The 12499-nt window shown below is 45.2% G+C and overlaps 1 protein-coding gene across 1 annotated transcript; it reads right to left on the bottom strand.

Moving 5' to 3' along the window:
* Positions 1 to 5044: 5044 nt before the first annotated feature.
* On the bottom strand, positions 5045 to 12498 carry LOC115307446 (ras-associated and pleckstrin homology domains-containing protein 1-like). Its single transcript, XM_029959600.1, has 2 exons — positions 10037 to 12498; positions 5045 to 6899 (listed from the first exon to the last, which is right to left on the bottom strand). Exon 1 carries the CDS (start codon positions 12496 to 12498, stop codon positions 11110 to 11112), a length of 1389 nt encoding a protein of 462 aa, XP_029815460.1. The 3' UTR covers positions 5045 to 6899; positions 10037 to 11109.
* Between the last annotated feature and the right edge of the window lies 1 nt (position 12499).

Below are 12499 nucleotides of genomic sequence, written 5' to 3'. Positions count from 1 at the left end.
TGCAAGACAATTACCTGTCTTGGAGAGCCCTGTGTGTAAAGCAGAGCAGTGCACAAGAGAGCGCCACCAGAGCTGGGTTTGTGATGGTATTGGCAACAGACAGGTAATACCAGTCCCTTGCTTGGTAATTGGTGCAATACCAGGATGGAGGTGCAGGTTTGGTGCAAACCTGGGCAGGGAGGTATCATAGCTGCTCAAGGGAGAAGAATGAGAAAAAAGACAGGTGGGGTGTGTTTGCAGGACACGGAGGAATGTGATCACCTGCTGTGAGCTTGTGCAAGGTGACAGCAGGCAAGAAACTAGTTTGGTTGAAGTCTGCAGGAGGGACAACTTTGAAGAAACTGGTGTGCAAATAGAGGTTACTTTCTCCCCTGCTCAATCCACATGTAGCCTAAGCACTGTTGTCTTCTTTCTGGAAGCTAACAACATTATTGTTTGGGTGTGTTTGCCAGAACAGATACCCTTATGCCTTTGTCCTTGTGAAAACTTGTCTTTCAGCAAGACTGGGAGAAGCAGCCATGTTCAGTTCCCTCAGCCCATCATTTCTCTTGCAGCAAGCCCAGAACCACTGGTTGTGTAGTCACTGGAATGACTGTTTCTAGTGTCTACACTTTTGGCACAGGGAGGCACTGGGAGGTGCTTGCAGCCAGAGCAATTGAACAGCAGCATTAACACAGCGTGGCTGTGTTTTCCAGGTCTGTCAGAGCTTTCCTGGCTTCTCTTGCCTTGGGTATGTTTATGGCAAGGACTGAGCCCACAATGCTCAAATGCATCGTTAGAACAGCTCAGTGAGTTACTGAGTGAGAGCTCAGCCCCTGTGCACCCACACTCCAGCTGGCAGGTCATGGATTAGTGAAATGTGTCTTTAACCCAGCCCGTGTAAGAGTGAGTGCTTGAACTCTTCTGGCAGGTGGGTGGGGATAGCGTGTGATACACACCTATATCCTTAATCCTCATTCAACTGGTTTTTCATCTTGCAAGTTTTCTGTGTTGTGAGAGCAGAGCAGTGTGAGCTGAGCACTTGCCAGAGCCCAGCACAGAAGATGAGGCTGCAGAACTGTGAAAGTGGAATGTGTGACATTCCTTGAAGAAGTGGTTTTGGTCTGATGGGCCAGGGGTTAGTTTGGTCCCTGCTGATAGCATGTGGAATTGTTTATCCTGCAAGAACTGCTGTGGATGGAATTTCTGGTTCACCAACTGCTGGTTTTATGCTTTCTTATGCAGTACTAATGTAAAGAAATTTGTTGAGTTTTATGCATATTTTTATTTTGTACAGATTTTAATTCTGTGGCTTCTTTGGGGATGATGTGATATAATGGTCATAGACCAGGCCAAGGTAAACAGGCTTTGTATATTGATGTTACATAGATTGCATGCTAGTAAAGTCTGTGAGGGTTGTGTTTCCAGTTTTGTCCCCTGTACTTCTCCTTGTCCAAAATCTTCTCTCCCCCACCCCTTTTTAATTTACAGGTTTAACCTAAAAGGGGCTGGCAATTGGGGTTAGGGTGGGGGAGAAACACCTCAGTATTTTAAATAGGTGCACAGCATCTCTTCACTGCTGCGTTCTGCTGCCACACCTGAAAGTGTTCAGCATCACAGGCTGTTGAAGCAGGATTGTGTAGGCATGAGAGGTGGGGGAAAGAGATGCTACAGCATAGCCCAAAGAGTGCTGTATGGCCAAAATGAATATGTTTCTCCCTTTGTGAGAACTGCCTTAGCCCAGCCAGCTGTTTTCATTGTGCACAGAAATTGTTCAGCATTCTCTAGGGGTGTATTTTGCCTTGGTTTGCTGTATTAGAGGTTTCTTCCTTCCTCTTGGCCCCAGGGACAAAGCTGTTAATTACAGCTGCCTCTCCATCATGTGCCTGCACGAGGGGAAGTCTGACTGAGTCTGTCCACATCTAGTGCCGAAGCAGGTTAATTTTGGTGCCTTCTTTCCAGCCTAAGAGAGATGGCTGAGGTTGCATGTGTCTCACCCATTTTTTACCCCTCATCTTGCTTTTTTTTTTTTCCCCTCTCTCACTGGTTAGAGCAGAGGGCTGAGAAGGGCAAGAGAGGCAAGCAGCCAATTTTATGCTTGAGCATCCGGAGAGCGTGTCCATGCACACTGGCTCGAGTAGGCACCAGAGAGCTGAAGCAATGCCTAAACACTTGCTGGTCTCACTGGTGAGACACAGGCAGATACTGCTGCACTGAAGAGCTACTGCTCTCACTAGAGGACAAGAGATGTGGCATGGCCCCAAGGTAGATGACAGTTTGGTGTGTGTTACCAGGAGGTTGATCATGTTCCTGGAATTCAGCTTGTCCTTGCAGTTAGTTGAGTTAGTTGTTCCTGAAAGTGGCTGGAGATTGCTGCTGATGTGACCTACAGGTCCTGTGGTCTGTGGCTGGGGTGGCTTACCCATGGGTGCCAGAAAGGCTTACACCCAGCTGGTTCTTGTTAGAGCAATTTGTTCTCCTTTCACAGCTGCTGGGCATTTTCTTTCTTTGCTGCTGAAGGTTTTTGGTGACAGCCAAAGTTGACATTGGCAGTGATTCAGCTTCTGAGAAGAGCCACTTTTATCCAGGGTGTTTCAGTTGATCATGAGAAGAAAGCCACGCAGCAGCAGGACTGATGAACCTTTTCTGGCAGAGGGTGGGCTGCCTGCCTGCTGTGTGTGTCCGTGTTGTTGCCTAGAGGTGGAAGAAGGTTGTGCACTGACATTTTTGTGCTTCTGTGGTGTCTCCCACCTGTGCTTGATGGTGACTTAGGAAGAGCTCAGCACTAGCAACTTCTACGACTTCTTAGCAAACGCTGCTGGAAATGAGCTGCTTTTTTGTTAGTTATGTCTGTGGGCTCCAGGCATAAAGCAAAACTCATGTTTTCCTTTCTGGTAAGGATAGAACTTTATGTGGGTTAGTAAACTGGGAGCATTTACAGGGCTTCTCCTCCTTGGAGTTGGGACAGGACATTTTGTAAAACAGGTGGTGTCTGTATTCTCTGCAGGCCAACTTCTTGGAAGCTGCTAGAGGATGCTGGTGAAGAGACCATGGTGCTGTGGCTTTACTAGGAGCAGTACTTATATTTACAGTATAGAGAGTCACTGAAAAAGCACTGCAGCATTTTAGGCAGCATTACAAACACCATGTAGAGACTTCAGTTCCCACGTTGGCAACTGTGGCAGTGGAAAACCTACAGCCCTGTTGCATTCACTAAGGCAAGTATTTACAACACTAATCTCAAGAGAAGATGGTGGTGGAAACTGAGCATTAGGTAGATGATGGGCTACAGCTTATAAGGTGCCACTTACAAGAATCTGCTGTGCTTACAGGTCTATTCACCTTCCCCATCTTTTGGCATCTCCCAGTATTTGGTGCTGCAACATTATTACAGAACAGTACCAGAATGGAACAATGTGTGGTTTGGGGTTTTTTCATCCCCTGTAGCTGAAGTCAGTGTGTAGTAACAATCCCATTGATCTACTTCTGATTTTAAAACTTCAAGAATAGTGGGACCTCCACCTCATGTCCTTGGGGAGGTTGCTGAAAGCTTGGTGCAGCCAAGGTTTGACAACTGCTATAAGAAAGAGTAATTCACAGACCACGGTGTTCTGCTGCTTTCATCCAAAAAAATCCCCACCCATGTGTTTTGTTCAATCTCCTACCCATGCAGGAAGAGTTTGTTTCTTAGGTACTCTAAATATACTAATTTTATTAGCACCTGTGCTTATAAGCAAGATGTGTTAGGAAACAGAGAAGGCAGCAGCAGCCTGATGGCCAGAGGTCAGCCTACAGCCAGCAACCTGCTGAACAGATCTGGTGACCCCGCTGAAATGTGTGCAGTAGGTTTGTTCCAGTTTCTCGTAACACCTCAGAAGAATCCTACCACTACTGACTAAGAGGAAGAGCTGTGTACAAATTCATTTCCATTACAGCGCCCTGATAAAGTGCTGATATGTCTGAGATTTTTTGGTAAAGAACAAGTGCTTCTTTTCACATTTGAAAAAAATGTCTTTTGCAACTTGCATGGACAGTTTCTATGAATTCTCTGGAGATGTCAGTGTCTAACATGGATTTTGTCCATGCACCTTTTTCTGAAAGCAGATACCCCCTTTGGTTTGCAGTCAGAGGAGTATCACGCTGTGCTTTTGCTTTTGGTACTGCTGATGCAGTGGATGAGTGCAGAGCCCACTGTAAATGACCAAGCCCATAGGACTCTGGGGAGCTGTATGCCACCAGTAACATTTTATTGTGTGTGCCATTTGAACCACCTTCCAGTGAGTGCAAAACCCAATTTTTAAATTTTTTTAATTGTACTTGGAATTAACTGTTGCTGTGTACTAAACCCTCTTGTTACAAGCCCTAAATAAAAGGAACAAAGCACACCCCATGTGTTCTGTGAGCGTGCCACAGCTGTGTCACATTCCTTGTCTTTGTCTACAGACTTTTCAACACACTAGGGACAGGGATAGTGGCTTATGTGTGCAGGAGGATCCCCGAGGATCTCTGAGCACTGCACTTCCCCCAGGAAAACTATGATCCTTGGCATAGAGCCTGCTGCCTTCAGCAGCTCCTCTCTCCACCTCTGTATGACTGCTCCTTTTCTGGTAGTTGCTAACATAACATCTCACATCTCTGCTGCTCTCAGGGCCAGCCTGGGAGCAAATCATGGGGGAGGGAGCAGAGCCACATTCCCTACGGTAGCCCCAGAGAGGGTTCACAGCAACACTTACCAGCCAGCAGCTGTTCCCGTGTGAGCAGAGTTGGACAGGACTCTGGGAGCCTGAGGAAGGAGGCAGATGGAAAAGGTAAGCCTTCAAACAGGGTCCTCTTTAGACCTGTAATTGGTGTGCACCATGTTACTGGTACAGCCAGCTCTGACCCCCTGAAAAGAACTGTGCAAAGGAATAAAAAGTGATTTTATTTAGAGTGAGCATATCAGTAGTAACCTGTAGGCCATCAGATACCTGAACCCCTACAGAAGGGAACCACTGATGGATGACCTGAGAATATGGAGGGGTTTGAAATGAAAAAGGAAAATTGCAAGACAGAGGATTAAAACAGGTTATTAAATTTAACTACATCTTTATTGAATTGTGCATATTCCATTGTATAATGATCTATATTGGGTATTCTATAATGTAGTATTTCTTTTGTCCTCTCTCATGCTTAAAAAAGTATATTTATACATATATTTATATATATTTATAATATGGCAAAGCTCCCCCCAACCTGAAACTATCAGTCTAAAAGAGCTTTGATTTTTCTTTTTGGAAAGGGAAGAAGAGGGGAGGCAATCCCATTAAAAGATAAAATGTGCAATTTTCTTTTTAAAGCAGTAAACATGAATGTATTTACAGCACTCAGCACAAGTTTGCTGCACAGACAAATCATCATTGCAGTGACACTTTTTCTTACACTTGCATCTCCAGTATTATACAGAATATTCCCAGGGGCCGGTAACAATTACAGTAAGCCATAAAACAAACTGCTGCTCCAGTTAAGTCCTGGTCCACTGCAGTCCACTAGGAGGCCTAAAATTTCCAATTACAACTTGTGACAAAGCATTTAGTTTTGATTTTAGAAGTATAAGCTGCACCAAATCAGCAGCAGGGCACTGTGGGCACAGGTTGGATTGCTAAACTGTCCTTTGCAGGTGTGTACCCAGTTTCCAGTGTTGGTTAAAGGCAATGGATGCACCACATCTAACAGTGGCACCCTGTTCTCTTGCCAGACACATGCAGCAGATCAGCAGCACATCAGCTCCTGGCAACTTGGCCTCTCGAGGCTGGTGCGTACCTGGAATTTAGCTCTGAATGCATCTTTGGCATCTTGGGAAAGCTGGGAGGAAATTATTTTCCACTGTAGGGAACAGTTGATTCAGTTCCAAAGTCTCCTAAAAGACAAGTTGCCTAAAAGACAAGTTGCCTTTAAGCATTTAAATAAGGAGGGGGTAGGGTCCAAAATCTGTCACTCAAGTTCCTTCTCACTCATTTATCTCACTAAGTCCCTGCCGTGGGAGATTGTGCATCCAGTTCCTGTTCCTCCTGGTCTTCCAACTTCTCTAACTCCTGTCAGCAAAGATACACACATCTGCTGAACAGAGCTCCTTGAGTCCTTCCCCCCTGAGTGCCTTGCAGAACCAAATAATCATTAACCCAAGTCACCATTTTCCCCGTGTTAGTGGCAGTTACTGTAACACACTGTGTGGGATGCACACGCATTTTCATCTCATTTGCAGTTTAGTGTCTTAAACTTTTCAAAACTACACCAATCCTGTGACTCAGTGGATCACAGTGTTAGTGAGTGCTGCCCCCTACAACAGACCCCTGGTTTGGTTAGTCTTTGTGGGGACTTTTTAACTGAAGGAAGGAAAGAATTCAGAAAGGAAAATTGCTGAATTTAAGACAAACTTATAATTCCAAAATAAAGCTTAAAACCCCAGCATGTTACAAAAACATCCAAAAGAAAATTATCCCTTGTAGTGTTAAATCTCTCTGGTTTGGAGTCTGCCCTGATTGTGCGAGGGAATGCAAAACTAAACACCAGGAGCCACAAATGGGTGTCAAAGAATTAAAACTCTCACCTCCAAATGAGGAGTACACTGTTTGAGTACATAATCTACACCTTATCAATGCAAAAAGGGAAACAACCAAACTCATATGTTCTGGTTGTATCCTCACTACCTTCTGCCAGGAGTTTATACTGCTTTCCTGGAGTGCAACTGATTTTAACATGACATTAGTTGAAGTAACAATCATAGTAAGACTCACTTATCATCTTATTTTGAATAAGAGACAAATTTACCTGCAGTGGTACCACTGAAGCAAAACAATTTGGTTCTATGCCTTATTCCGTAAAAAGCAGAAAATTTCTCTTTTGCCCTTCTGCTGTTGAAATGGCACTTTTGGTTCCTTAAACTGTGGAAAAAAGGATTTTAAATCAGAGGAAAACTGGCCACACATTATCTCTGAGCTTGTTTGATTTATCCAGTTCCCTAAGGGCACAGAAAGAAGGAATTAGAAAACCTTTAAATGTGTAAGCCCAGAACAGTAAATGTGAAAATGCACTTGTTGAAAAAACTGCTTCCTCTCCCATCAGACCTGAAACCAAAGTGATCCAGGGTAGCTTCACTTTGTTTCCCTGATGTGTTAGTCAGTCACTGTTGCCCTGCAAGCAACTGCAGAGTAAGTTCAGGAGAGGAGCTCTTTGGCTTTGAGGTCACACACCAAGTCAGAGCGGTCAGTGGAGGTTTGCCACAGGAAGAAAGCACTGTGCAGGGGGAAGCAGGAACCTCCTCTCCCAGCCACAGGTTTTAAAATACTAATCAGAATCCCCAGCATAGCCACCTCCAACATGTTACCATAGTTTGTTCAGAACCTGTGTTTGTTTTTAAAAATAATTTCTCCTCTAAGATTAGTGCTGATCGAAGAGCATAGTTTTCCCTTTCAAAGCAACTTCCCAACATCTGACTTATGACAGAAGTGTCTGAGAAGGCCAGCTCCCTGCTTTCTACACCTGTGCTGCAGTCATGGAGAAACCTGGCTGAACAGGAGGGACCCTGCTGCTCAGAGGTGGATGCTACTGCTGCATGAGAGAGAAAATGAAGACCTAATCTGGAACAGATTACAAAAGCAGCTGTATGCCCTCAGCTGCCCCTGCAGCAGTGGAGTTTCCCTGACACCCACCTTAAGTGTCACAGGCCATGTACTTCCTCCTGTAACACAACTGGGGTTTTAAGTAGCCTTACACTCTTTAGTATTTTGAGATCAAAGCACCAGCTCTCTTTGTGTCTGAAGTATGAAAATTTAGCTTTCACACGCTCATTTTAATAGTGCTGGAAGGATTACTGCCCATGTTTGTAGCAGGAAGCATCTTCCTGTGTGTCTGCAATCCAGCCCCTTAATTTTCTGATTTAAATAAATAGGTGCAATTACGAGACCAGTGCACACAGGGAAAAATAACTTCCTTGCAAATAAGGCATAACTATTTACTTTCATGAAAGCAGTAAATAAACACACCGGAAAACTAAATTACAATGGGAGGGACAGTGTGTCTCCTAAGCTCAAAAGACAGCCAGGTTGTCTGAACCACATTGTAGCCAAATTTCAGTGTTTAGCTGAGAGAAGGGAAGCTGCAGCCACTCACTGAATTTCTGGATCACTACTGACTTAGGAAGTAAACTGTAACAAGAAGGAATACGGGTGCCACCTTTGCTAACATTCATTCTTTTTGTGGCAAACTAAAGAGTTAAATGCCTGTCTTCAGCAAGCTGTTTGCAGCCTGCAGTAGTAAGTATGGATTCATTGCCTAGGGAAAGATACTGGGAAAATGAACGTGGGCACAGGAAAATGAGAACAAGGCTCAAATGTCTCTGAAGAAATTGCACTCAAAACATTGCTGTGCTGAGTCCAAAGCACAGAGGTACCCGCACTGGATGAACGAACGTAAGAGGCTGGAACTGACACACACCAGTGGAGCTGTCCTGGGAAAAGCAAAGCACATGGGGCAAGCAGAATCCCCTGCCTGCTCTCACCTGGGAGCACGTGCTGCATCAGCCCGGATGCATCCTGCCAGGGAGCAGAACGTGCCCACTTACCCATCATGGTAACAGCTGAGGAGTTGTGACTGTGCCTGTGCCTTTTGCTCCACTGGTGTGCCTGAGCCCCAGGAGCTGCATACAGTACAAAGCAGCAAGAGGACCAATGTTGAAAATTACAGCACCCATGAATTGCAGTATAGCTTAACAACCTTCCTGTGAAGTTACTCACCAGCTACACTGAGCATGCTTAAAATCAACAATGCAAATGCTTTTAAGGACACTTGTAAGCACAAAAATAGTAGAAACAAAACTTGGTGAACAATTTGAAAGATACAAAAAAGTGCCTTTCCATAGCAGTGCTTTAAAAATGCACACAATGGTATATACTCTTATTGCTCAAAAAAACTAGTCTGAAATATTAAAACAATTTCCAGAGGTGCTGAAATAGATTTTTAAAAAATCATATGAAACAGGTCAGCAGAGACAGCACCACTAATTTTTCTCTTTTCATGATGCACCTATTTAAAACTATATAGTTATAGATGTGTCATTTACCCCCTCTAATTAGCAAAACTTTTTTTCCTATTCATAAAATATTGACAAATACATTTATTTTATTATTTGGATTTTTAAAAAAAACTTTATAAAAAAAAGGAATGGGGGACACTGTCACAATATTTCTTAAATCTATCATCCTCAATTACTCTAATGAGAGTTTAGTTTATATAGTTTTTACACATGTGAGGATACTGTCAGGTCAAGCCGCTGCCTTTGTTTCATTCTTTGGGGAAAGGAAAGCATTTAAAGTTTGCTTTTGGATAAAAGGTAAGCAAACAGTGAAATGATTTGCCCTGTGAGCCTATTGACAGTATCCCCGTGGTGATGAGGGAAGCCGGGGTAGGTACAGTCCAAGTATTTCAGTTGTTTTACAAAAGGCTGCATACCACCACCCTGTAATGAACATGTATGATATAGAAGACCACTTACACTACCTACACTACTTTATCACAAAGTCTGAATACGTGGGTAAGACTGTACAGTCAAGCTGCTGAAGTACAAGAAAAAGGACTGTAGTACTTGATCTGGTGATTGACTGTGAAGAGATGACTCACAAAAAACCAAAGCAAATCAATAGTATTTTCTACTGATACAGGCCCTTAAATTAAATTATTAGCAAATGTTATTGCCTCTTAAGGTTGTTTTTTTTCCAGTCTTCTTCCTTCACTGCTAGAAGTGCAACTTTGTAATTAACAGGTTAATGCACTGGTCACAGTCTCTGGCGGGTCAAAGAAAAGAGAATTTCTACTCTGCTTGGCCTGAAATTGCCACTCCCTTCTTTCTTTCTAGAAGGGAAAGTTTCCTGACAATTTCTAATGAATTACAAACAATACTTTCTTTACATATTTCCAGACACCTGTTTTTGTAAAGGTAGTACATTTTCTCAGGCACAGAGCAGGTGAGACTGTATGCTGTGTATGCTTGTGTGAGAACAGAACCCTTTCTACAGAAACCTACCTGTTCATTCAAGGAAAGAACTACACGGATAAGTGATGGATCGGCGTGGGTCAGCCTTGTGGGTTGGCAGGATTTTCGACTGCAGGAGTCCTGGCAGCTTTCAGAAGGGGTTAACACAAATATATTCATTCATCTTGAGCCATAGAAACAAATGATCGAGCCTACCATCAGTTAGAATGCATACTGTTTTGGAATAACATATATTTATCCTACTTAACTGCATGGACAAATAACTTTGAAAGAATTTGTAGCACTGTATATTTTTAAACTATTTGGGAGGAGGGGGAGGCTCTCTATAGTATAAATATATTTCACTCCAGCCCACTATATATAAAATCTACTTTTTTCCTCAGAGCATACTCACTTTCAGTAGTATTATGACCAGAATGTTTTGGTATGTTGAATCTGTACTTTTCAATCAATGGACCATGTACAGTTACTAGCAGAACACCTCTGGCTCTGCACCATTTACCCACCACAAACTGCTGAGAAGTTCATGGGTTTGGGTTTTTTTCTTCCTTTCTTTAAAGTGCCCCCTACATCTCCATCTTTGTGGTAAGATTTGACCAGTTAGAGTCCGATTCCAGGTAATATACTGACTGAAACAATAAATACGGTTCTACAAAAACATTCTGGTTATCTTCTATAATTGCGACGAAATATATCACAATATATTATATACCTACACTTATAATACATGCACAAACATGTCTCACGTGGACAGACACTACAAAAAAATTATCTCCCTCCCCCGCCCCTAAATGCAGAAAAAGAACGAAAATGGGGTTTTGGTCCAATCCATAAGAAGGGTAAAAGAAATTGAAAGGATGAAGCCGATACCTCTCTACTCACTTTTTCCAATAAAATATCAACACCCCCAACCCCTCAACTTTTTTAGCCTAGCCATGAGAGGGGAATGTCTTTACATTTAGCCTTAGCTGCAGTTTGAGATCACCTCTTTTGATGGGGCTATCATCCACATCCCCACATTCTCTCCAAGTGCGCAAGATCACAGGCTGGCTGATCACAGAGCAGCCCACGAGTCATGGAGAGCAGCGGCCCCTCGGGACTGACTACCAGTCCCGTGACAGCTTGGTGTTCTGATCCCTTTTGGGAGGTGCTGGGGGCGGCCCCCTCCGTAACGTTGCATAGCCAGATATGTGACTGCCCCCAAAGCTGCTCGTCTTCTGCTGGTCAGCCAGCAGCTCCGGCGGGGGCGGAGGCAGGGCCATGTCGTCCATGGTGGCGGTGGGCTCTGCCCTCGACATCCGCGCGGAGGAGAGGGAGCCGTGCCGGGTGATGGATTTCCGCTGCAGCGTCCGGTTGAGGTCTGCCAGGAATCCTGGCTGAACGCTAAGGCTGGACTTGGGTGAAGTGGGCACTTGAGGGCCAGCTGGCCCTGGTGGCTCTGCGACCTCCGCCTGCGTCAGTCGGGTGCTGTCGTTCCGCTTGGGGCGTGTGGGTGGTGGGGCTTTTTTCACAGACGGTTTTGACCACGCCTGAGGCTGGGGATTTACAACAGCGACTTTTGGGGAGGTGCTGCCCGAAAACACAGATGGGATTTCTACTGGTGGGGGAGGAAGATCTATTTCAGGTGGTGGTGGTGGGAAGTCTGAATCAGATGGTGGTGAAGGGAATTCAACCACAGGTTCCTTTCCAGATATACTCGGAGCAGAAGCCTTGGCTGGGATCCCACCTTGTGGAAGGACAATGGGCAGGCTCACCCCAGAAAGGTTGAGCTTTCCTGGCTTTGGGGGGGCTGGAGGAGGCGATGACTCCTTGGAAGGAGACCCTGATGGCTCTGGTGGGTGTGCAAATTTGCTGACAAGGCGGTCCACTGAAGGCCTCTTGGACTCATGGTACTCAGTGGAGCTCGTGGACTTGATGCTGGAGTTGCGCTGAGGTGTCGGAGGCGGTTTCTTCCCTCCAGGGCTTGATGTCTTGCCGGCCTTTTTGACTGGAGACCCTGATTTGTCAGGGGGGGGAGAACCTGCAGAGGAAGCTGGGGAAGGAGGTGGAGGAGGAAACACTAAACTGCTCTCTGGTGGAGGAGGGGGGAAATCTGGTGAGGGAGCAGCAGCAGGAGCAGGCTGCCATTTGGGCTTTGCCTTCACTGCTGGAGGGGACTGTGGAGCCACACTCAGTGGAAGGGGTTTCAGAGGCTGGGGCTCAGTGGCAGGTGGGGTGGGAGGAGGTGGGAACTGGCTAACTATCTGCTTCACCACCGATGGCACTGGGGACTGAGGGGATGGAGGAGGCTTCACAGAGAAACTCTGCTGCTTTGGGAATGTTGCAGGGGGAGTGGGGCCAGGAGGGGCTGGAGGGAGAGGAGGCACCTGGGGAGAAGTGACACTTGGTTGTTTCTTTATTGCAAGGGGCAAGGGAGCTGTCACAGAGGGGGTGACATGTGTGACCCCTGGCGAGGCTGCCTTCCCGCTGGGCTGGGGGGGCAGAGCTGCCATG

The sequence above is a fragment of the Manacus vitellinus genome, unplaced genomic scaffold (assembly GCF_001715985.3).
Source record: "Manacus vitellinus isolate BGI_N305 unplaced genomic scaffold, ASM171598v3 scaffold_20_pilon, whole genome shotgun sequence".
NCBI classification, from domain to species: Eukaryota; Metazoa; Chordata; class Aves; order Passeriformes; family Pipridae; genus Manacus; species Manacus vitellinus.
This window is presented reverse-complemented; position numbering and strand designations above follow the sequence as displayed.